General features: G+C 43.0%; 1 protein-coding gene across 7 annotated transcripts in view; it reads left to right on the top strand.

Moving 5' to 3' along the window:
• Positions 1–1,415: 1,415 nt before the first annotated feature.
• The window catches only part of TPD52L1 (TPD52 like 1), a 96,310-nt gene continuing 72,398 nt past the window's right edge, over positions 1,416–25,327 (top strand). For 2 of the 7 annotated variants that reach the window (XM_045865478.3, XM_045865479.2), the window contains exon 1: positions 1,416–1,664. In XM_045865478.3, the coding sequence (XP_045721434.1) occupies positions 1,646–1,664 (19 nt within the window). In that variant the 5' untranslated portion in view covers positions 1,416–1,645. Of the gene's footprint in view, positions 1,665–3,345; positions 3,385–25,327 lie in introns of those variants that run through there. The other 5 variants (XM_045865480.3, XM_045865484.3, XM_064598067.1 and 2 more) reach the window with 4 other exon arrangements.

Genomic DNA, 25,327 nt, shown 5'->3' on the forward strand with positions numbered 1-25,327 from the left:
TTTTAATTTTGTTCATTTGAGAGAAAGAGAGAGAATGAGTGGGGGGGGGGCCATAAGGAGAGGGAGAAGCTGGCTGAGTAGCAAGCCTGATGCAGGACTCAATCCCAGGACCCTGAGATCATGACCTGAGCTGAAGGCAGACATTTAACCCACTGAGCCACCCAGGCGCCCCGGGAGAGAGAGAATCTTAAGCAGGCTCCACACTCAGCATAGAACCCACTCAGGGCTCAGTCTCACAACCCTGAGATCATGACCTGAGCTGAAATCGAGTCAGACGCTTAACCACCTGAGCCACCCAGGCACCCCCAATAAATCTTTTTTGAGCTATGAATTTGTATAAGGCTTTTTGGCAAGAAATGGTGGAGGGGTTGATAAAGGACACATACTTGACCCTGACAGACTTTAACATCTATTTTAAGGAGAAAAAAAAAAAACCTGAAAAAAATAATAAACCAATCAAGAGCAAATGTAAATAAATACTATCTCTCATTTTACAGATGGAGAATGTGTAGATGTGAAGAGAAGGAGATGTGTAAGGGCTAAAGACCTGAAAAGGTGAGACATGAGCTGGTTTTTCTTCTCTGCTATGCTTTCTAGTCACCCTGCCAAGCCAGGCTTGAAACAAAACTGTCAGTTTCTAGTCTTTTCTCTGAAAATGTGACTGCTTCATCAACCTACAGGAATGGCTTATGGGTTCCAAATTAGAAATATATACCCACAGTTGATGCTTATTATTTGAGGACTCCATATCTGTGAATTTGCCTCATTAAAATTTGTTTGTGACAGCAAAATCAATGCAGGGCTTTCGCGGTCATTCCAGACTTGGGCAGAGCCCCGAAAAACTTGGGCGGGCAGGCGGCATGCCTTTCTAGCTGAGGTCAGACAAGGCTGAGCTCTACCTTGTTTCAGCTCTCAGACGGTAAACAAGTGCCCTTTTCACAGACTACAGATACACCATTTTTGTGCTTTTGGGGGAAGGGGGCTGATTTTGATATATTTAAAATGGTTCCCGTGAAATGTTGTTCAGTTAAATAAGCTTACTAGGTTTCACTCAGGGGTCAGCTCTAATGATGATGGCCCTGAGCTCAAAGTTCATGAGTCAACAAGACATAAATAAGGTATCTTTAAACAGAAACCCACATAAAACAAGGTTATACATTGATCATTTGACAAAAATGTTGAGTGCAGGGGATCACAGGATCCAAACTCCGTATTTCCCCCGGGAGCTAGGGTTCAGTATTGTCAATCCACCCTCCGCCCTCTCTCCCTGGGGATTTGCCCTGGGCCCCCGCGCTGGAGGGCCCGCTTCGGCTGGGTCAGGCGCTTGTAGGGCCTGAGCCCGCGCCCGGAGCCCCGAGGGGGCGCCCCCGGCGCCATGCGCAGAGCGGCCGGCAGGTGGCGCCCAGCGGCGGGCTCCTTCCCCGCGTGGTGCGGGCCAGGTGCGCCGGACGCCGCGGAGCTAACCACAGCAGCCTTGCTGGCGGCCCCCGGCCCCCCACCCCTTCCACGCAGCGCTCGCGACAAGTGCGCAGGGGGAGGGCGGACGCGGGCGGCCGGGCCAGCTGCGTCCCGAGCTCGGGCACCGCCGCCTGCTTCTCTGGAAGCGCCTGGGAGCCCCGCCGCGCGGAGTCCGAAGTCGGCCACCATGGAGGCGCAGGCGCAAGGTGAGTGGTCGCCCGTCGCCCGGAGGGTCGCGTCCTGGCGCGCGGAGAGGCGCTTTCCCGGCACCGCGTAACTTTGCTCTCGGACGGAGCGGATGGGTGCCATCTGCACACGGCCGCAACTCGGCTGCTACCCGCGCCTGCGGGATAATCCCTGCTCCCCAAACTCAGGATTTGCTGTGTGGCTGGGGCCAGTGAAGATGCTAAGTGGGGAGGTCCCTCCGCTGGAAATGCGCCCCAGGACGCTCGACTTCTTTTCCCAGCCAGACTCCCCCCTCCCCCCCGGCCCCCGCGCGCTTTCCCAACCTCGCGGGTGTCCGAAGGACCTGTTGTGCTGGGTCCGGGATCCGCGAGGCGTTCCCCTGGCCCTTGGGGGAACAGGGAGGGGACGCGGCTCCTCAAGGCCTGAGCAGTGGGCTGGCGTCCGGTCCCAAGTTCGGGCTGGGCGGCGCGCGCGGGGGCGGTGGCTCCGCGGAGACCGGGGACCCCGGCTGCGCCAGGGGCTTGCGGAGCCGGGACTTGCCTTCCGAGGCAGGAGAGCGTTACCCGCCCGGGGATCTCCAGCGATAGACGCGTGTGTCCCGGTTTCCCAGGGCAGGGACAGACCTCTCCCTCCCCCGGGCGGGGCGCGCAGGGTCGCCGGCCGCGCTCCGGCCGCCTCGCTCCCCGCTACCGGGGTCGCCTGCTGTAGGAGCCCGTGGCGGCGGCGTCACCAAGGGCAGCCTCGTGACTTGGGGTCCCACTCGGACCAGGGGTAGGGAGTCCGTATGGAATTGTGCCCATTAAAAAAATTGAAAAAAATAAAAAAATAAAGGTAAGAAGAGGTTCAAGACCCTTTCCTGAATGAGAGCGATTTGGTGGGTGCTTGGGCCTGGGCTGAAGCCACCCAACAGGTTTGCTGCCAGGATTACAGTTGTCTGAACAGTAGGAACCATCCTGGTGTGTTCCATCAGCCAAGATCCTGCCCATAAAGCTGCTGCTTCCAGTATTTTTTATTCCCCATTATCTAATTAGGAAAGGAGAATTCAACCAAGGGTGGGGGTTGTTGATCAGATTCAAAGGCAGCGGTTGGGTTGAAGGCCTTCACTCCTGACCTGAAGCAGGTGGGAGCAACACTGGAGCTTTCCAACCTGCCTTGCAGATTAGAATTATTTGCAGTGTTAAATACTGACCTGTCCCAGATCAATCAAAGTGGAATCTCGGGGGCGTGGGCATGGGTATATTTGAAAGCTTCCCAAGTAATTGGTTATTCATTGACATCGGAGAGTAAGACTCATCTGAATTCTTAAGACAGCTAAACTATAGGTCGGAACCGTCAGTGTCACTGGTTTGCTTTACTTGCGAGATTTACTTAACAAATATTCCAGTGCTTTCCTTTTGCCAAGTACTGTGCTAGGGGGAGCAAGCACAGACTTGATTTTGGCTTCATGACATTTATAGTAGAGGAAGTAACAGACAGTAATTTGATAGTTACTGATAAATGAAGTGTAAAATCGCAGCTGTGTTAGTGATCTAAAAGAGGGTCACATAGCTCCAGTGAGAGCCTGAAAGTCTGGCCTAGTAGGTGATAATCAAAATAGTGAAGATTGTTTACTGTGTTTCTGTTTGTGCTTTCCACTTGTTGACTCACTTCACAACAGTCCCATGAGGTAGTGTTCTCATTCCCATTCTCCAGAGAGGAAACGGGCAGAGCATTTGAATTCCTTGTAACATCAAGTAGAGGGTGAGTAGCAGAGCGCATGCAGTGAGTGCTGGTCCCATTCAAGGCCTGCCACTTTTAGAGGAAAAAGAAAACTGAAGTCCCCATTTATGTCCCCCTACCCCCTTTGCCAGGCTTCCCTCCCCCTCGTGAGTGGGTGGAATCTGAGTGGGTGGGGAGCCCACCTTAAAGGGCAAGTGAAGTTGTCTTTGGAAGATTTGGACTAGGGTGATGGTCAGCCGGGAGGAGAGAAACGAACAGATTTAAGAACTACTTAGGAAAAAAAATCAGCTCACTCTGGAATGGGTATGTAGGATGATGGTATCAAGGATGACTCTAACATTATACTTTTACAACCAGATGGATGATATTTGCCTCTTAAATCCTCATTTTCCCAGTTCTTGGAGTTCTTCATTTTCAGACTTTTTTTTGGTCCTTTAAGCAGCAGACCTATTAAGTTCTCTAAGAAGACTTTTCATAAAATGTTTATAGTTTAGATAAATAGGAAAATCTTCTTACCCCTTGACACATGTTTCTGGCCAAATGAATTGCCTCTTAGATTCTAAAAGACTCCTCTGGTTTCTTAAGTGCAAGTTTCTATCATCGGCACGGTTTATTTTAGAATTATCTCGAGTGGGGATGGCTTATTTTGTTGCCTCTTGATCTAGAAACAAGCAAAATTGAGTGAGATGAAGTAGGCAATGCCGCTGGGATGTTCCCTTGTACTTTCCAGGAGAACCGTAGGTGCTTAAACATGGTTTGTATGCATAGCTCAGTAAATGCAGCAGCAGGGTCTTTTAAACTCTTCCATAAGTGAAATTCTGCAAATATATAACCTGACTTTATAAAATAATAGATTACTTCCAGCAAAATAAGAAGACATTCTGGGAAGCCAACAGAACAGAAAATATAGAGGTGGGATTATGCACAGAATGATTTGATGAGAAAGAGCTGGAGAACAGTGTGGGATGAAAAGCCTAAAGGAGGCCAACATTCCCAGTTGCTTTCCTGATACTAGAGAATTTTGCATTAATAAAATTGATATATTAGAGAGAGACTTTGGTTAGGAATGTAGCATTTTCGTGAATAATACGGCAATCCCTTGAAATAAAAATTCCTGATCTTTTTAAATTACCTTTGAAGATTTCATTACTCTAGGAAATAACTTTGTTTTTGTCTTTCCTAGTGTCTTTAATGTTAAAAGGAAAATTTTCTCTCCACTTAACACTTGTATATATTTAGATCAATAATTGTATTAATTTTGGGGCACCTGCATGACTCAGTCGCTTTAGCCTCCAACTCTTGATTTCGGCTCGGGTCATGATCTCAGGGTGGTGAGATCAAGCCAGAGGAGGGCTCCATTCTCGGTGCAGAGCCTGCTTAAGACTCTCTCCCTCTCCCTCTGCCCCTCCCCCCTCTAAAAATAATTTTAAAAAATAATTGTATTAGTTTCCTATGACTGCTGTAGCAAATTACTACAAATTCGGTGGCTTAAAACAACAGAAATTTATCCTTACAGTTCTGAAGGCTGCAAGCCCAAAAGCACTGTCACTGGACCACAACTGAACAGTCAGCAGGGCTTTGCTCCTCTGGAGGCTCTAAGAATTAACTGATACCTTGCCTCTCCCAGCTTCTTGTGGCTGCCGACTTTCCTTGTCCACATCACTGCAGTCTCTGCCTTGGGGGTCACATTGCCTTCTCTGTCTATCAGATCTTTCTGTCTTTTATAAGAATGCTTGTGGTTTCATTTAGAGCTCGTCTGAATAATCCAGGATAATCTCCATATCCCAAGATCCTTAAATAATCACATCTGCAAAGACCCCTTTCCCATATAAAGTAACATTTACGGTCCCAAGGATTGGGACCTGCTACCTTTGGGGGTCATTATTCGGCCTACTGCAGTAACTATTTTTTAAATTCAGACAGTCTACTCTGGAGGATTCTCAGAGATCTGTAAATGATGTGAAGTTATAAATGTCAGATTAATCTTACCTGTTTCCAAATCCATTAAAACGAAAATGTCATGTGTAACTTCCATTATAATTATACTTTGTTCACAGGACATTTATTTATACTCATCTTGTTCCAGGAAGAACTTAACGGCAATTTATACATGTTTAAAAAACACAGCAAGATAATGTAAATTAGAAACAGGTGAATGAAAATAAACAAGGATCAGAACAGAAAATGAGGCAAGGAATGAAGCCGTAGAAAACTGAATACAGTTATATCCTTTTTCTTTTCTTTTTTTTTTTTTAAAGATTTTATTTATTTATTTGACAGAGAGACAGCGAGAGCAGGAACACAAGCAGGGGGAGTGGGAGAGGGAGAAGCAGGCTTCCCGCCGAGCAGGGAGCCCGATGTGGGACTTGATCCCAGGACCCTGGGATCATGACCTGAGTCGAAGGCAGAGGCTTAACGACTGAGCCACCCAGGCGCCCCAGTTATATCCTTTTTCTTAATATTGCATGGAAGACAGTTTTGCTTTGTAATACTTTGTTTACAAAGAAAACAATAAAATAATCCCTCTTCTCCATGCCAAATAGCACAAGTTAAGTCTCTTATGTTGTAGGGATTGGATTACTCAACGAAAAGATTTGTTTTGTATATTTCAGGGACTATAATCATAAACCTCAAACTATGGGAGGTAGGTGTTACATATTTTAATTTATGATTTAAAAAAAATTTTTTAAGAGTGTTCTTACTGCTTTCAAAGCTACCTCCTGTAGCTTTATTAACCCCCAAAGTTTTGAAATAGGTAGTATTGTATCCATAATTAAAGATAGTCCTTTGTGCAAATCTTATACTGTTATTTTAATTAAAATACTCATAAAATCTAATCATATAAATGATAGATATTATAGTATATTGGAACCTATTTCAAATTGTCTGCCCTAATATACTTGTTTTCTTAATACTTTGGGTAGGCAGAATCTGAGAAGTTGCTTCAAAAAACCTGTAAGCAGGGCGCCTGGGGGGCTCATTTGGTTAAGCGACTGCCTTCGGCTCAGGTCATGATCCTGGAGTCCTGGAATCGAGTCCCGCATCGGGCTCCCTGCTTGGCATGGAGTCTGCTTCTCCCTCTGACCCTCCCCCCTCTCATGTGCTCTCTCTCATTCTCTCTCAAATAAATAAATAAAATCTTAAAAAAAAAGTCATCTTCCTTTAGAATCTACTGTTAATTGGGGGAAATAATGGCTTGAAATAAGAATTGGCAATCTTTATGGCACCATCAGCTATAGAGAAGAATTCTACATAAAGAAGTCTGTCTGGGATTGCGTCTTATGAGCTTAGTTAGTGAAGTATTTCCTCTTTGCATTAGAAGAAATGAGATCGCGGGGCGCCTGGGTGGCTCAGTCATTAAGCGTCTGCCTTCGGCTCAGGTCATGATCCTGGAGTCCCGGGATCGAGTCCCGCATCGGGCTCCCTGCTCGGCGGGGAGCCTGCTTCTCCCTCTGACTTTCCCCCCTCTCATGCTCTCTCTCTCTCTCTCATTCTCTCTCTCAAATAAATAAATAAAATCTTTAAAAACAAACAAACAAACAAAAAAAACCTGTAAGCAAGAGAGTCCATTTTTGTGGCCTGTGACAGATTTGGTACTTAGTGAGACGCAGTAAATAATAAATCAGTGCTTCGGCAAATATTGATTTGCTAAATATTTCATCAAGTATTTATTGATTACTGTAGTAATAGCAAATACCCGATAAGCACTTACTACTGAGAGGCAACAGGGGATATGGTTAAGATTCCAGAATCCAAGCAAACTGCCTGAATTTTAATTCTGTCATTCTCACTTACCATTAATATGACCCTGGACAAGTTACTTGATCCCTCTGGGCCTTGATGTTCCCATACATAAAGTGAGAATAATAATAGTACCTATATCGTAGGATTGTATTGAGGATTTAAGGAGTTAATACGTGCAAAATGCTTTAAAACAGTTCCCAGCACATGATAAATACTATATAAATACTGGTTCTTGCTTTTAGTGGCATATACCAAGAACTTTGCATGCATTATCTTATTGAATTCTTATAGTAACACTATGGGATAGATACCATTACTTTTTTTTTAAGGTTTTATTTATTTGAGAGAGAGATGGAGGGAGAGAGAGAGAGAAAGAGAGCACACTTGCATGCCTGCACATGCAGGGAGGAGGGGCAGAGGGAGAGGGAGAAGCAGACTCCCCCCTGAGCAGGGAGCCCAATGTGGGGCTCGATCCAGGACCCTGGGATCGTGACCTCAGCCCAAGGCAAATGCTTAACCGACTGAGCCGCCCAGGCGCCCAGATACCATTATTTTTAACTCATTTTGTAGACACGGAAACTAAAGATCAGAAAAATTAAGTGGGGGAGGAAGAATTTAACTGCAGGTCTGCTTGAGTCCAGAGTCTGAGCCTCACCACTTCACCCCTATACTAGCCCCACAGTCATGTGCAGGGCAGCATATGCCAGCAGCAGACGAAGATGAATTTGACATGAGTCATCTTTCCAGGGAGGATAGCTAAGAAGAGCCATCCCTGTGGGTAATGCACACAGAACTGAGGAGATTACGTATTTCCATCCCAATGGGAGTTTTTGAATACTAGAGTGCTGATTAGAACTAATTCACATTGAGGGTGACAATAATAATAATATTTTAGTGGGTTTTTTTTTAATGCCAGATGCCATGTTATACACTACAAAATTGTGTTATTTAATAACTAAAATGAAATCCTGAGGAAGGTAATGTTATTTTCATTTTACAAATGAGGACACTGAAAGATAGTAGTTACCCAACTTTCTCCAACTCATACAGCTTGGATGTGTTAGAGCCCGGATTTGAAATCTGAAAGTTTGACTTCGTACATTGGGATTTTTTTTTTTTTAAAGATTTATTTATTTATTTGAGGGAGTGAGAATGAGAGAATGAGAGAGAGAGAGCACATGAGAGGGGGGAGGGTTAGAGGGAGAAGCAGACTCCCCGCCGAGCAGGGAGCCCGATGCGGGACTCGATCCCGGGACTCCAGGATCATGACCTGAACTGAAGGCAGTCGCTCAACCAACTGAGCCACCCAGGCGCCCCGTACATTGGGATTTTAATTACTGTTCTGTACCATCTCCTTAAATTGGTATGCATAAGCAGTCAGTGTGCAGAGTTACAAATCATAGATTTTGCTTTACATTCATATGGTCAAGGGGGTTTTAAAAGGGCAGACCTTAATCCCACTGTCCATCCCACATATGGGCAGGGTCTAGGTCTGAAAGAATATGACCAGAATTCTTGAGGTCTGCAAGAATAAGCCCCAAAATATGGCAAGCTGGGGGCGGGGGTGGGGTGAGGTAGGGTGGGGTGGTAGTGTGCTCTTATATCAACAATGTGTTGTTTTAGTTCTGTTTTCAAGATGAATTCAGTAAGTCACAACAAGCCATGTGATTCTTAGAACCAGTATAGAATTTTATTACTAACTGCAAAGATAAGCCAGTTCAAATGTGGAATGGTTCAAATATGTTACTTCGCTTGGTGTTCATTCATATCCGTAATCTCAGGACTATAGAATAAATAAGAGACATGAGGATCTGCACACTTGTTTCCGGAAAGTAGGATGCTGGCTGAAAGGACTAATCTCAAGGAGTACCCAGAAAGGAAAGATCTTTAGTCTCCTGAGTATTATAATTACTTGTTAACGTGAATATGTTTTATTTATTTAGCTGTCTCCCAAGCATATTAGCACAATACCTACTTTAACAAGATACCTAGTGGAAAAGATGAATAGTCAGTGGATTTGTCCTTAAGCTACTGTAGCAATTTCCGTGTTAAATGTTTGGTTTAAAATGGCAAAAAAGAGGGCATCAGCCTCAGCCTCCCCCTGGTTTGCTCTCCATATAATGCACATGTTCACTATTATTGCAGGTCTGAATTGTCCCCAACGCCGTGAAGCCACCTCTTCAGTTTACTGAGGTAGGATGCAGTGAAGAACACAAAAAGGATGATCCCAAACTAAATTTTCAAGCCTGTCATTTTACCTTCCATTGGATATTTAAGAAATGCAGTGCAATTTATTTAAAATATCTGTATTAAATTAAGAATCACCCTTAATGCACCAGGGAAGGCAGCAGAACATTTTAAATGAATTTGAGTTGGCTAAAAGAAAGCTTTGGGTCCTCAAGGAAAGATAAATTTTAAATAGTTTTTCACAGCGTGAGTCTTTTGTAAGTGTTGCATTTTGATGCAGAGGAGACGAAATTCCCAAAATACAACCACAGATCTTCAAGAATACCCTTTTGTCACCAACATATTGCTTCCTTTTCAAAAGACAAAAATCTGGCACTTTGCTATTTGCGCTTAGCCAGATAATGTATCATGCACTGAAAATGTATGTGTGCCTTACGTCTTATCTCCAAACTTACCTATGGTTATTTGTACCTTACAAATTACACTTTCCTGATGTGTATCTAAAATAGAGAATCCTCCAACCCCTTGAAAATTGCAAAATGCATTTTTCTTATAATTAGACATTTCTTTTGTCGATCACTAGCAAGCTCCTCGTGAAGGATCCTAGAAGCAGAGCGGATTCATTCAAAAGAAAAAGCTTGGGTGAGGGAATCTCTTCAAATCTCTTGATTTCTGAGTCTCGAGCTGTCAGATATTTGTTTTTTCTCTGATCCCTCCCCCTCCCCCTGCACACGAATGAGCTGAAAGTAGCAATAATGAGAGCTACGAAGAAAATTGTCTGTATTTTCCAACATTTTGGCTTCCAGGATGGATTCATTTGTACATGAAGGCATCATGGAAAGATGGGTTCCCTTACTTAAAAGAGTTAGGGCAGGCCAGGAGGAAAGTGCAGTCTTTGGCCCCTGTTATTCCATTTTTGATACCCCAGGGCCCCACCTGGGAGTTTCAACATATCCCTGGTTCCTGCAAAGTTTGTTTCAAAAGATTGGGAGGCTCTTACTCATCACTTCCTCGCATTTTCCCCAGTCCAAGAAGCGCATTACCGGCAAGGAAAATACCTCTTTATTGTGGGCCTACTGTGTGCCAGGCGGGGTTCCAGTCATTTATGAGATGCTCACTCCACAGGTCCTCAGAGCCTGCTCTCCAGGACGCTGTCCTTGAAAGAAGGAAGCATGTTGGGAGAATTAGGACTTGCATTTTTTCCACCGCGACAGTTTTGAGAATGTGTGGAAATAAGAACACACATTCAGAAATTTTTTTGAAATGTGATCCTGCTATTTTGAGAAATCTGCATGCAGAAGATGTGAGGGGAGTATCCACCAGCCAGAAGGAAGGTGGTTCCTTCCTGGCAGGGCCGCTCACGGGCACTTGACAGATCCTTTTGTACTTTGGAGAAGAGCTTGGCTCCTCTGGCCGGAAATTGCATTGGCATTGCTAGAGAGGAAGGCCTTGTATTTACTGATAAACAGTCTAATACATTTAAAAAGCAAGTACTGTATAGAAAAAAAAAAAAAAGCAAGGTGGATTGGGTAACAGTAAACAGATGCAAAATACATCTGGAAAGTGGTTCAGATATGCATTTGAAAACTATTGGAGTTCACAGTATTTCCCCTCCCCTCCCCCACTTAAATTCCTTTTGGTTCTTGATGCAGGGTCCTTGAGCACAACGTCAAGAAAGAATTCTTGAGGAGTCTTACGGTGCAAAAAGGTGCTTTTATTCTAGCACGGGGACAGGATGTCAGCAGAAAGAGCTGCACTGGGATTGTGAGGAGTGACTGATTATATAATTTAAAGTTTGGGGGGTGGGTGGAGATCACCGACGTCTCTAAAGGGATTTCTGCACGTTAAAGAAGAGTTCTAGGATCCCTAGGATCCGGGAGGTCTGGCTACTGTCAAGATAAGGTTGCTTTTAGTCGCTAGTGAAACATCAACATTCAGGCAGCCCTGAGTTCCATGAGGAATGTCACACTCAGCCCCTCTCCCGTGTTTATCAGGGGGCTGCAAATTGTAAGGAAATTTAATTTTCGCTACATTTCTCTTGCCTTTGTTCTCCTCAACAGTTAGGTTATGGGGTTACTCCTTCCTTCATTAACGAGTTCGGAGCAAATAGTTGATCAATGGTATCTAGCACTATGCTTTTATATCCTGCTATTGATGTGAAATGTTGGGGTCTGGGAGCTAATGGTTAAGAAATAATTCTTGGGACATCTTCTTTGCAAAAAAAGGTGGTTTTTATTAAAGCACGGGGACAGGACCTGTGGGCAGAAGGAGCCGCACTGGGGTTGTGAGGAGTGATTGATTATATACTTTCAAGTTGGCTTAGGGATAGTGTAAGTCTCTAAGGAATTTGGAAGCAAGGTTTCCAGAACCTTGAGGGGTCATTTACTACTGTCTAGTAAACTTGTGCTCGTGAGACCCTTCAGATGTATGTCAGTGGACCATATGCTTGGAAGGTGATTGCTAACTTATATCTTGTGGAGGGAGGGAATGGAGATAAAGGAAGTTTCCAAAAGGATTTTCATATGCTAAAGACGACTTCCAGGATCTTGGACGTCTGGCTAATGTCAAGCTAAGGTTGTCTTTTGCCTCCAGCAAGGTATTAATATCGAGGCACTTGAGTTTGGGGAGGAAGGTCACTGTGCCTGTCTCAAGTACTTCTCAATGGGCTGTAAGTTGTAAGAAAATTTAATTTTTTTTCTTTTTGCCTTTGTTCTCCACGTCATTATCCCATATCTTACAATTAGATACAGATGCAACTTGTGATGACCTTTGCTAATGGAGGCTATTATAAAAACAAAATTCAGCTGAGTAAATTTGAAGATCGGATTGACTGTTTTCAACAATACATGAATTGGGCAGTGTCCCAGCTAGCAAGCAGAGAGGGACTCTGAGGAGCGGTATAGAATGGCAGGCTTTTATAGACAGAAGGGGATGTGAAAGAAAAAGGAATTTCTAGCAAAGAGTGGATTGTTTCAAGCAAGGTCACCTTCCCCATCTGTGGGGATCAGAAGAGGTCCATCAGGTGGATTTCCCCACGAGTGCTGACCTCTGACCCCAGCCTCACTGGTTAAAGTTTACATTGCTGGAAGAGGCTGAGACTGCAGTTAGGTTAGGTATTAAGTCTTGATTTGCTGAGGTGGGACTAACAAAAGCGACTTCATTTGGGCCTGTCATCTTTTTAACAAGGGTAAAAACCCATTTCTATTTGGCTTCATCCCACATTTTGTGAACTTACAGTTAAATATGCTTGTTTGCAAAGAGCCAGAAATTTACAACATATCCAGGTACAACAACTACCTTCCTGTGGAGATCTGAGCCCTGGAAAAGAAAGAACGTGGTGCCAGTGTTCTGTTTGATTCCTGAGGGGCTCAGTGCCCTCTACTCTGCAGTGATGCCCTGTGCCCAACTCTGTGGAGCTGGCCTCTGTCCTTCTCAGAGTTTTGTCTGTTCTACTTAGCCCTTTTCCAAGGCTGAGGGAAAATAAATATTTTAGATTAATGTAATGGGACCTGTTATATTTGGCGAAGGCATAATGGTCCCAAAATAGCTTTGAATTTGGGTTCCAGTTGATTTGAGGAAAGAGATAATTTGCTCTCCCTCTTTTTTTAAAATTATTTACGATTTATCTTTTTTTTTTTTTAAGATTTATTTATTTCTTTGAGAGAGAAAGACAGCGAAGCATGCACACATGTGTGTGCCAGTGTGAGCAGGGGAAGAACCAGAGGGAGGGAGATGGAGGGGAAAGATCCTGGAGCCAGAAGCAGGGCTCAATCCCACAACCCTGAGATCACGACCTGAGCTGAAACCAAGAGTCGCTCAACAGACCGAGCCACCAGGTGCCCCAATTAGCTCTCCCTCTTGAAAAAAAAAATCCAGTGATCAGTTCTCAGTCCTCATCTTGGTTGACCTACCAGCACCACTTACATAGATGCTCACTGCTTCTTGAAGCGCTTTGTTCTCTTGGTTTCCAGGGCATTGGCCTCTTTTTTCCTCCTCTTTCTTCACAAGCCCTGTCTCAAGTTCCTTTGCTTTCTATCTGCACTCCTTCTCTTGTGAGCTACTCAGGACTCGTGCTTTTAAAATTCCATCCAGACACTAACAGCTCCCGAATTTCAAATTCCCCTCAACTTCAGAATACCCACTTGATACGTCTGCATGAGTGTCTGATATAAGTATCTCGACTTAACATGACTAACATTGAACTTCTGATCTCCTTCCTCCCCAAATATCGCTAGTTCTCCCAAAGTTATCCCCTTGTCAGTTAATGGCAACTCCATTTCAAATGCAGAAGCCCAAAGCCTGAGAGGTTTTTGTCTTGGGTGGGTTTACCCTACCATACCCCATTTCCAGTCTTACTTCCAAAATATACCTCCAGTCCAACAACTTCCCACCCTTCTGTTGATAGGGCCTTGGCCCAGGCCACCACCATCTCTCACCTGGTTTCTGCAGGAGTTTTCTAGCTGGTCTCCCTGTTTTGGCCCTGGCCTATCTTCAGTCCATTCCCAACATGGTAACAAGAGCGATCCTCTCAAAACATTTGGTCCCATGCCACGCCTCCCTTCAAAACCCTGCAATAACTCCTCATTTCACTCAGAATAAAGCACAGAGTCCTTACACCGGCCGAGAGGAAAGATGCTTTGTGATCTATATTCCCCTTCCTCCGCTGTAATTTCCCTGACCCTGTGTCCCAACACCCTGCTGGTTAATTCCCTTTGCTTGGTCTTCAGCGCCTTTTAATTTACTGATCCCTCTGCCTCAAAAACTCTTCCTCAGATACCTTGCTGGCTTATGTCCTCATCTTCTTGCCAGTCAGGGTTACCCTGAGGCCTGGCAACTGGACCCCTGTTGTCAGGAGACAATTCTCCATAGGTTTCTCAAGTTTCTGCACAACTGGTCCTCTGAGCAAAGGCATTAACAGCTACTTTTCTTTGCACTGTCTTTTCAGGGATGTTTTGCATAACAGGGGCCTTGGAAAGGAGAGACTGTCTCCCTTGGGGCAGATTGATTTACTGTCCAGGATAATAAAGGTCAAGTCTCCCTCTGGACCAGGTGTCAGGTAGATTTGCTAGCAACCACCTTATGAAATCAGGGCTTCCTAATCTCAGTGTTACTTTCCTGAAACATACCCCACTGTGTAAACAGGCAGCATCTGACCCTCATCATGTCACCCTTTTGGAATTAGGGCTCAAGGAACTGATGCAATGATGTTACTATGGCTATTGCTATTGCTATAATTGTCTTTTTTTCTGTGATCCAGGCATCTTGTGTCTTCTGCCAAGATCTGTGAAGCTGACAGGCTAATTTGATAGCTTGCAAGTAGGGTAAAGTTTGACCCTTCACGATTCTTGACCCCTGTCCTGAGCCATTAATTTTAGAGGGTGTCTTTTTAACTTTGTCTGTCTGAGCCTTGTTGAGAATGTCTATAGGCCCACCTAGATTGTGTTCCTCATCTTCTAGACCATGCTCTAGGTATCTGGGACTCCAGAATTGTCTGCCCCAAAAGCCCTCTGTGTGTCACCAGGCTTGCATGCGCCTTCCATGGGCAGACTGTGCTGCCAGTATGTACATTCCTAATCCTAAAGGACTGAGAGCTGGCTGCTTTGGGAGGTGGCAGTGGAAGTGGCTTGGACAGGCTAGACTATAGGTTCTTGAAGTGTGATCCCTTAACCAGCACCATCAATTTACCTGGGAACTTGTAAGAAATGCAGTCTCCCACCCTAGACCTACTAAATTAGAAACTTGGGGGCAGGACATCTGTGTTTTAGCGTACCATCCAGATGATTCTGATGCACACGCCTCATTTCCAGTTCTGTTGTTAACTCACTGGACGAGGTCATCCACATGCATGTGTGTAAAGCCCCTGCTGGTGCTTATGGTGGACAGACCCTCAGATGACCCCAGATATTTCTGACTTCTGGTACTCACACCTTTATATAATCCCTCCCCCAGATTTCCGACAGGACCTGTGACTTGCTTCTAACCAGTAGAATATGACAGACGTGATGGGATGGTACTCCCTTGATGACGTTACTTTAATAAGACCATTTTAGGGTACTGGAGGGAAGACTCTTCTTGTGGGTTGATGAAATAAGTAGCCGTGTATTAAGCTGCTGTTCCTTGAAGCAAGTTTGCTCCCATTTTAATATGGAAAGTTTGCAGTCAGGTTAGGTATTTTTATTTTCAAATGCAGTTCCTAAAATTTTACTCCAGAGGCTGGTCCTTCGCATTTAGTCAATGACTATATACTCACTATTTCCTCAGGCTGAGGAGAGACTGTGGTCCTGTGGGGGGAAGCCAAGAGGAATAAACTAGATGAAAGGAAAAGAAAGGTTCTGTCCTATAAAGGGACTCTAGCCTGGTGGTGGCAAGCATGGAGGTAGTCACGAAGATTTTGATTCATGTCCCATTTCGGTCCCTTCTTAGCTACGTGATCTTCACCTTACTCACATCTCAGTTAACTAGCTCATCTACAAAGTGGGAGAGTGACGGCTGTCCTGCGGGCTTTGTGACAACTGAGACCATGCGTGTGAGGTGCTTGTGACCGCACTTGGGTACTGGTATGACAAGGTGAGATTCACTTATTAATTCCTCCTGGAATATGCATCACGCACTCTCTGTGCTCGGCCAGGGGGTAGGGAAACAGGTGAATGAACCACAGTCCTTCCTCTGTGAGCCTACTGCCCTATTTTTGTTATAGCAGTTAGGTGTTGAGCTACTACCTTTAATGCATTCTTTTATCGGAAGATTCTTTGGATTTTGTATACCACCTACCACAAAGTTAAAAATAGCTTGCTGGAGCTAAGGAAAGATGAGTAGGCTGAAGATAGAAATAAATAGATAAGTTGATAGAATTTTGGACATCTGGCCCATGTGCAAAGTTGTCTTCTGAAGCATAAATTGTACCTACTAGAACGCACTGAAAGAGCGTAAATATTTTAAATGGTTGCTCTTTTAGTCCTTCTTTATTTACTTAATGATGTGCATAGCAGACCTACAAAGCAACATTTATTGTTTGGACACATTCAGAGGATGAACAGGTTAAATTTTTTATTTATGTTCCCATGGCTTCTCTCATAATAATTTAATAAATCTTTGGGGAACATGCCGCAGAGATAATCTGTTTGGTTAGCAGATCTTGTTTCTGGTCTCTCGTAGCTTTGAGGTTGATTATTTCCACGCAGCTGTGCTGAAGGAATGCAAAACCATGAAAATAGGTGTGTGTTCTGGATGGCAGGGCTGAAAATCCTGGTATCTGTTGCTTAGCAGCCTGTTTGAGATTTCTCCATATTCTGAAAAGCTTCTAATGACAACTGTAGATTTCTGCTCTTGCCACTTTAAATGTTAAAAAAAAAGGCACGAATGAAAACTTCTAGTATATATGTGTGTGTGTATATATATATAGAGAGAGAGAGAGACATACACACATATTACACTTAAAAACGTAATCCATTACTATCTCCTTTACTCTGCCTTATTTTTCTTTGTAGCACTGTGGCATTTTATTTTATGCATAATTATTTTCTTTTTCTCCCAATGAGCATTAAGCTCCTTGTGGTCAGGGACTTCAGCTGTTCTTTATGGCCATATCACCAGTGTCTAGAAAATGTCTCATTCATGGAGAGCGCTATGTAAATACTTATGGGGAAACGATGAATGAATGATGTTGAGTAGATACGTCATATATGACCCTGGCAGAGTGTAATTGGGGTGTGTGTGTGTGAACATTTCAACTTTTGTAAGAAATTAATATTTTTAAAAAAATTGTATTATAACTTCTCATAAAAGTTCCCCAAATTGAAGAAGCGCTGGGGTGATTGTAAGAGCTCTCAGTACAGCTCCACTGTCGTTCAGTGTCATTCCTGATGTTAAAATCCTGGAGATGATCATTAAACTTAGGAGTTGGGCTATGTCAACATAAACACAGAAGCTGGGACAGAATTAAGTTCCTCGTCTTAAGAAAAGGGGACTGAGGGGGATCTGGAGAGAGTCAGGGGGAACTAGGGGACGTGGGGTGGAAAGGGCACACAGAAACTGAGTCCTGGAGGGACAAAAAAAGAAAATGTGAGAGAAGGAGATGCCTGAGGGCTGAGGGGGAGAAACTTAGAACAAGAGATGCTTCTAGGGGCGCCTGAGTGGCTCAGTCGTTAAGCGTCTGCCTTCGGCTCAGGTCATGATCCCAGGGTCCTGGGATCAAGCCCCACATCGGGCTCCCTGCTCAGCGGGGAGTCTGCTTCTCCCTCTCCCACTCCCCCTGCTTGTGTTCCTTCTCTCGCTGTGTCTCTCTCTGTCAAATAAATAAATAAAATCTTTAAAAAAAAAAAAAAGAGAGAGATGCTTCTAATGATGTCGGCCCAGGAAAAGTTATAAATCCCCTCCTAGTTTGCCCTGTGATATTAGTAAATTCTGTTAGTAAATTAGTAAATTTAGTAAATTAGTAAATTCAGTTAGTAAATTCTGCATTGCTTATTCAGATTTTCTGTGGGAATAGTTTTGTTGTGGGACAGCTCAAAAGAAAAGAGGTCACTGGATACCTGATACAAAGAAATGGGTATTCTGTTTCTCTAACCTCCACTGAACAAATATGGAGCAAAATACTGAGACTCTCAGTGTGAGATGTGCAGATGGACTGTGTGCTTGGGTGCCCATGTTTTCCTGGCTGTCCTGGTGTGGGGGTTCCAACAAGGTGGAAGAGGGATGAGGAGCAGAGCTTCAACCCAATCCCATTGGGAGTGGTTTGCCTGAGCAGCTGATTTTCAGTGCATTTGAAAATCTTGGGTCAGCAACACCTGTTCAAATTATTTTAACTGGACAGATGAAAGTCTCCTTTATAGAGATAGAAGCTACAATAATTTGGTGACATTTTCTTTTATAATGTACATGTGGCCTGTTTTGCTTAGCTAATTTATAAAGAGTTAGGAGAAAATATGTCTTTATTCTTGTGTTGCTTAAAAACATTATGCAGGCTGCAAGTAGTTACTGAATGAAACTTGAAAAACGCTTATTTCCTTCTCTGAATATGCCACTTCCCCCAAGACCTTGCTGATAGCCTGCTAGGGTTTGAAATATTGATGAATATGAATCCATTCATCTCCAAATTTTACTGACCTTTCAGTGGAGAGTATTTTTAGCTTTGTCGAGAATTTTTACAGAAATACCAGGTTATGTGGGTATTCTTTCGGTTTCATAGAACTGAAGATGGATTCTGTAAGATGAATATTTGAGTCATCATTCATCTTAGGCTAATGAAGTATTGTAGCTCATTTTTAAATAAGGTGCCAAGAAATTACTGAGTAATTTAAAAACATCCTTCTTGTAAAATCTAATCTTAATAAAATGGATAAAATAATTTTGATAACTAATTGTTTGTTTAGGTCCTATGTAAATACTATCAATGTGTTAGTAAACTGTTTCTTACATCCTGGCAGATGTGGTAAAGGCTGCTACTAATACGTTAGCCTTTTGAGCTGTGAGACAGATTCTTCAACACATTGGTGGGGTGGTGGAGTGCTCTCTTGACCAGACTTGTTGGCTGGCTCACCACTGGACATTTTCCACTGACTCCCCGCTTTCCATTTTCCCATGCAAGAGCGTTTGCTCGTGTGGTTTCATGTGCCTCGAATGCTGTTTCCCCTCATTTTGACTTGCCATATCCTTCTCCACTGGTGAACTCCTGATTCTCCTCACGCATCAATCCCCCCTCTTCTCAACCCCTGCAGCATTTTGAATCTGTCTTATGTCCTCAAGGAACAGTGTCATAATTTAGAATTCCAGGGACTTTCATGCAATCTCATGTTGTGGATGAAAGCACTCCAAGAGATGAGGGGATTGACCTAGGCTAGTTTCTTATAAGTGAGGGCGCCAGAACAAGGACTTCGGTTTTCTGTGATTCTCTCTGTACACATATGCAGCCTTTCACCTTCTGCAGCACACTGTGGTGATTTGTCTCTCTGTCCTGTTGAAAAGACTCTTTTGAAAGTTTATTTTTAATTTAAAAATTAAAAATTTAAATTTAAAATTAAAAGTTTAAAATTTAAAAGTTAACATTTTATTCATTAAAGTCAGATTCAGAAAACATACTTCTAAGTACAGCTTGCAAATCTTATTCTATTGGTAAAATTAGGAAATGTTAATAAAGACTTTTAAAGGAACTTTGTAACTGGTACTGGTACACAGATTTAGTTGATACACTCAATTTCATATTTAAGTACTTCAGTTTTCTAATTGACTAGCCTTCCTGAATACTTAAACCTTATAAATCTAAAAATCAAATATATAAATACAGTAAATCTAGAATTCTCTTAAATATTCCAATATTACTTACGAACTTAGCCGAATTTCCACTTAAAAGTCACATTAAATCAGTTACCTAATCAAACATTTAAAATTGTAATTATAAGCCAGATAGTCTCTCAATAGACCAAATTCTTTCAAATACGATATAAAATACCAAATATTCAGATGCCTTTTACAAAAACACTAGTTCTTAGTTTTGGTTTTATTCATTTTTTTAAAATCCATTCATTGCTTCATTCAATAATCACTTAAACTATCTGTGTACCTAGGCATTGTTCTAGGCTCCAGGAAAACATGAGCAAACAAAATGAAAATTTCTGCTGTCAGGAAGTTCACATTCCTGGGAAGAGGCAGAGAATAGACAACACAAATTAATGCAAGATATACTGGAAGTTGGTAAATGCTAAGGAAAACAATAAATTGGGAAAGGGGGGCTGTGAAATGAGGGTTGAGTGGAGTGGTGGTTGGAGATTATTCTCTGGGATTGATACTCTGTGCAAAGACACCAGGGTTAACTGAGCTTCCTTTCCAGCAGAGAGGGGTGGCTTTCTGAGTACTCTTGAGGTTGTTTGTACAAAGGCCAGCGATTGGTGTTGCGACATTGCCTGGACTCCCACTGGCGACCCTGGTGAATAATCGCTGAAATATAATTGCCGTGTCCATAACTCCATGTCTTCTCAAGGGAAACCTGCAGCCCCCACATCACTTGATTGGATTTTGCATTTTTTTTTTTTTTTTTTTTTGGTTCTTACAAAACAGAAAGGTGACTTTCCACCCCACTGTAGAGACCGTTGATGTAACCCTGAATTCCTTCATACTCTTCAGGCCACTCCATCGTCACAGACATGTCTGACTGAATTCCAGGCACCCCTCGTGGTTTTGTCCTGTAGGTTGGACGCAACTTCCTCAGTCACTTTCCTGATCAATTTGAGCTCTCCAGGAGACAGTGAAATTCCAGAGCAAAACACTGTGTCAGCTGTCTTTCGTTCTCCTTTATCACGGTGCACTGTAGAGCTACCCAAGCCCGCCCTCACTGCGTGCTGTTTAAGGCAGGACAGCACAGCCCAGAGACCTGGGGTTGTCCCCTTCTGCCTCCCGGTTGCAGACAGCTGCTCAGAGACTGGACTCCCTCAGTGTGAATCGAAATTATAGTAACACCCCCCCCCCCAGCACCCCCCGCTCCCCAAGCAGGCCTCAAAGCGCTTGGTCAACTAACACTATAGGAATGCTAGTTTTCCTTCATATTAGTAGTTGAATACTTAACTTGAAAAATCATTCAAAGTATTTTACAAGCAGATCGTCCTTTTCCCATTTCGATTTCTATTCCTGTCCTTTCTCTTTGTATTTCTTTTTTCTCTTTCTGTTTCATTATTTACAATGAGAATTATATTACTGTTTTGTTTTTACAGTGCTGATAATTTCATTGTCCCTGGTATATATTTAAGGCACAAGTTCTTTTTCATAGGATAAAGCTTCAAGACAGCAGAATGATCTTCCATTTCTTCTTTTCACTCTAGGATACTAAGTTCTTTTTTTTTTTTCCTATTCCTTCAATTTACCAACTCTGAATACCCGTGATCTTTTTATGGACAGAAATGCTGAAAGGCAGCTCTTACTTAAAGGGAGTCTTTTCTGCTCTCAAGCATGATACTGTTATCTAAACACTCTAATACTTGGAAATGGTTTTAACAGGGCTGTGTTGCTCTGGGGAGCAGCATCTTATGGACCGTCTGGTTAAGGGAGGATGTTTGAAAGCCATTTCAATAAGCAAAGTCACCTTCTACCTGGAGTGTGAGTGCACTTGAACCCACCACTGGACAAAACTCAGATACCAACCTGACCCCACCTTTTTCCTCACCTTGAACCCACAGCTCTGGGTATTGCTCTTCCTCAGTTTGTGCTCTGTCATGTGGGTGACTGTTATACTCAGTCTTTGAGCATCATCAAACAGCTCAATTTAACCTCTGTGTTTTAAAATAACCACTGTACAACTCCCCTATTTTATTTGTATGTAATTGTTAGTTCATCATATATAATGTTGTAAGCCAATTTGACTCCTTTAGGGAGAAAAGGGAGAAAGGAGGGAAGGAAGGGGAAAAGAAAGGCAGTCTTGTACTATTACATTTTCAAAAGACAGATTTATTTGCAATCTGCAATAAGTGTTTTTCCACAATTACCTACCACCTGCTGTGGTTAATTGGATACAGTTAGTGCCAAGCATGTTTATAACTTTTTTTAATTGAGTAAAATTTTACTTTAACTTTGAAGGTCCTGAAATTACTGACACATTAGAATTTGCAAATTAAATGTGGTACATAATTTTTCAGTAACTAAACTATATATATATATATATATTTATATAATGTATGGCTATAACCAGTCAGATGTTTCTTGATCAGAGAACATAAAGGAGAGTGTTAATTACCACATTCTGGATAATTCCACTTACAATTGAAAACACAAAATGAGACTGTTTAGCATCTATATAAGACACTGTTTCCTGGTCCTTCTAATGATATATTCAGTATCAAGAATGTTTTGTATTTGGGGCGCCTGGGTGGCTCAGTTGGTTAAGCGACTGCCTTCGGCTCAGGTCATGATCCTAGAGTCCCGGGATCGAGTCCCGCATCGGGCTCTCTGCTCGGCAGGGAGTCTGCTTCTCCCTCTGACTCTTCTCCCTCTCATGCTCTCTGTCTCTCATTCTCTCTCTCTCAAATAAATAAATAAAATCTTTAAAAAAAAAAAAGAATGTTTTGTATTTACTTGCTCAGAGTTCTTTTAAATAAAGAAACAGAATCCTACCAGCTTCTGTTCTGGGGGCCCACAGAATCACAGCCAAATGACTTGCTATTAGCATAGCGCTTTATATTAGCTGAATGCTTTCTGGTACATCTAATTGTGAGTATTCATGGTACTTTCTGGTAGTGTGAAGGAGGCTGGTGTTACTCTTGTGCAAATTACAAGGCTAGAACCAGAAAAGGGGAAAATGATGGCTTAGAGTAATCTTAGAAGTTATGTTCAAGTCTACAGTTGGCTTTTCTCTTTTAGATTTAGAAAGGTAAGGGGTGCCTGGCTAGCTCAGTCCATGGAGTGTGAGGAGGCTCTTGATCTTGGGGTTATAAGTTCAAGCCCCACTTTGGGTATAGAGATTACTTAAAAATAAAAAATATATATATATATTTATTTTTAAAAAATTTTTTTAAAGATTTTATTTATTTGAGAGCAAGAGAGAGCGTGAGCAGGATGGGGGGCAGAGGGAGAGGGAGAAGCAGACTCCCCGCTGATTAGGGAGCCCAATGCAGGACTTGATCCCAGGACCCTGGGATCCGAAGGCAGACGCTTAACCAACTGAGTCACCCAGGTGCCCCCAAAATATATATATTTAAAAAGAAAACCCAGAAAGGTGAAGAATCTGATGGCAGTGAACCAAGTAATGAATATGATGTTATAATTTTTTAATTTATACCCTGTAGTAATTAATTTGTAGTAATTAATTAGCAAACTTGATAATACATGATCTAAATGATTAGCAGACATAATGATACCAAGACCAAAATTCAGGAGAACGAAGAGGTCAGAATACAAGTACCTCTTCAGGAAAACTTAGGAGAACTAAATAACACACCTGTCTAAGAGACTCAAGAAACATTTCAATCAGGGTACAACAGAAGAACTAAGACAGCTGGGGAATTCAGTGATCGTGTTGAGGCCAATAAGCTATTTTACCTTATTATGTACATGCTGTCTAGTTTCTACAGAAAAAAGAGGGAGAAGAAACCAAACCAAGACTTAATCAGCATCATGGGATTTAAATATCAGACTATGAATCACTATAGAATTTGGGTATTTTATACTAGCACCAAGGGCAGACCTAGTGAGAAGCATTTGCTATTTTATGATATTTATTTACTGACAAACATTTGGTGAACATCTTCTATGTGCTATGCAATGTATAGATTCTGGGGATATGATGAACTAGGACAGACTCTTCTCCCAAGTTGACAAAGGCCAGGATTTTCCAGGAGACCTACAGGGAGTCAGTATTGGATAGTCTACTGATTCCAGGGTCTCAGGAGTCTCTGGGACATTAGGAAGATTCTGGGGGGCACTTGGGCTTCATTTGGAAAGTTGCCTTTGGACTGCCCCTCTCCTGGTGACTCTTGTCTAGATCACCCCTTCAGGGCAGTTCTTATGGACAAGGCTGCCTCTAGGACACTGATGTAGGGAAGATGTTGAGTTTCAGAGCTAACAGCCAAGAAGGAATTCTTGAAGCATCTTTGGTACAGAAAGATGGTTTTATTAAAGCACGGGGACAGGACCCGTGGGCAGAAGGAGCCGCACTGGGGTTGTGAGGAGTGACTGATTATATCCTTTCAAGTTGGGAGGGGCTTAGGAATAGCGTTAAGTCTCTAAGGAATTTTGGAAGCAAGATTTCCAGGACCCTGAGGGGGCTAGCTATTGTTAGGAAAAGGTCATTTATTACTGTCTAATAAAAGCTTAGTCATGAGACCCTTCAGATGTATATTGGTGGCTCAGATGCTTGGGGGATGATTGCCAACATACATCTTGGGGTGGGGGTAGAAATAAAGGAAGTTTTCCAAAGGAATTTTTATATGCTAAAGTAGACTTACAGGATTTTGGGGCATAGGGGTAATGTTAAGCTAAGATTGCCTCTTGCCCTTAGCAAAGTATTATCATCGAGGCAGCTGAGCTCCTAGAGGAATGTCACTCTGTTTCAAGGACTCGTCCGTGAGCTATAAGTAGTAAGGAGATTTAACTTTTTTTTTTTTTTTTGGCCTTTGTTTCCCACATTGGACAGTACTGGGTTTAAGGAGGTACTACTGTGTTCCTCGGCAGCTGTACATTCTAGAAACCAGTTAAGCATAATGACCAGCATCCCTAGGAAGGTAGGTAGGCATAGATGCTGATTCACCTCCAGGCACCTTTCTTTAGCCAGTATTTGTGTGTTACTTGGCTGGGCGTTGTACAAACCAATTTAAACAGCAACTGTGACTTCTCTAGGGCAGATGTGCAAACATCAAAAGCACATAAAGGCATGGGGGAAGTATGTAAGCCCCGAGCAAACGCACAGTGCTCTGCCACTTTTGGCCACGTGTAAGTACGAGCTGCCTTTTTTGGAAGTCGTGAGTGAAGTGTTGTAGGAGTTGCATTTGTAGAGGGTGAAGTTAAAAGAAGTGGCTCCCTCTGTAATAGAAGATTGTTGAGGGGGTGGTTTTGCGAGTTGGTTGAAGGTAGAAAGGGAGGGAACCTGCCATCTGGATATGTGATGACATTCCAGGTGTTGGTATGGCTACTTCTTAAAGTTGCCTTTGCTTTTGGAGTACATCGGAAAGACCATGAAATAAATTTGGCTGAGAACAGCTGAGGGAGTGAGGATGTGAGGAGCACTGGCTTGGCTGTCAGACATCATCAGCCCCACAGTTTCCTCACCTTGGCGCCCTGGGCAGTGGCTAAGGAAGCATTGCCATACAGGATCCCATTTAATCTTCTCCAGAACATAGCTCCACAGTACGTGACTGTGTCTCTGCCTCACAGATGAGTAGATGGAGGACAAGAAAGCTTAAGCATCTTGTGCGCCAAGGACTCAGAAATCACCGTGGGTGCACCTCTGTTTATATGCCACACGTGAATACACACACATATATGTTGTGGGGATTAAGCATGCGAGGTATGTTATTTTTGAGTACTTCATGCCAGTCACTGTGTTAAAAACTATGAG

This window comes from Mirounga angustirostris, unplaced genomic scaffold, assembly GCF_029215605.1.
Source record: "Mirounga angustirostris isolate CCGP_5_RB_7025 unplaced genomic scaffold, mMirAng1.0.hap1 SCAF_8, whole genome shotgun sequence".
Classification (NCBI taxonomy): Eukaryota; Metazoa; Chordata; class Mammalia; order Carnivora; family Phocidae; genus Mirounga; species Mirounga angustirostris.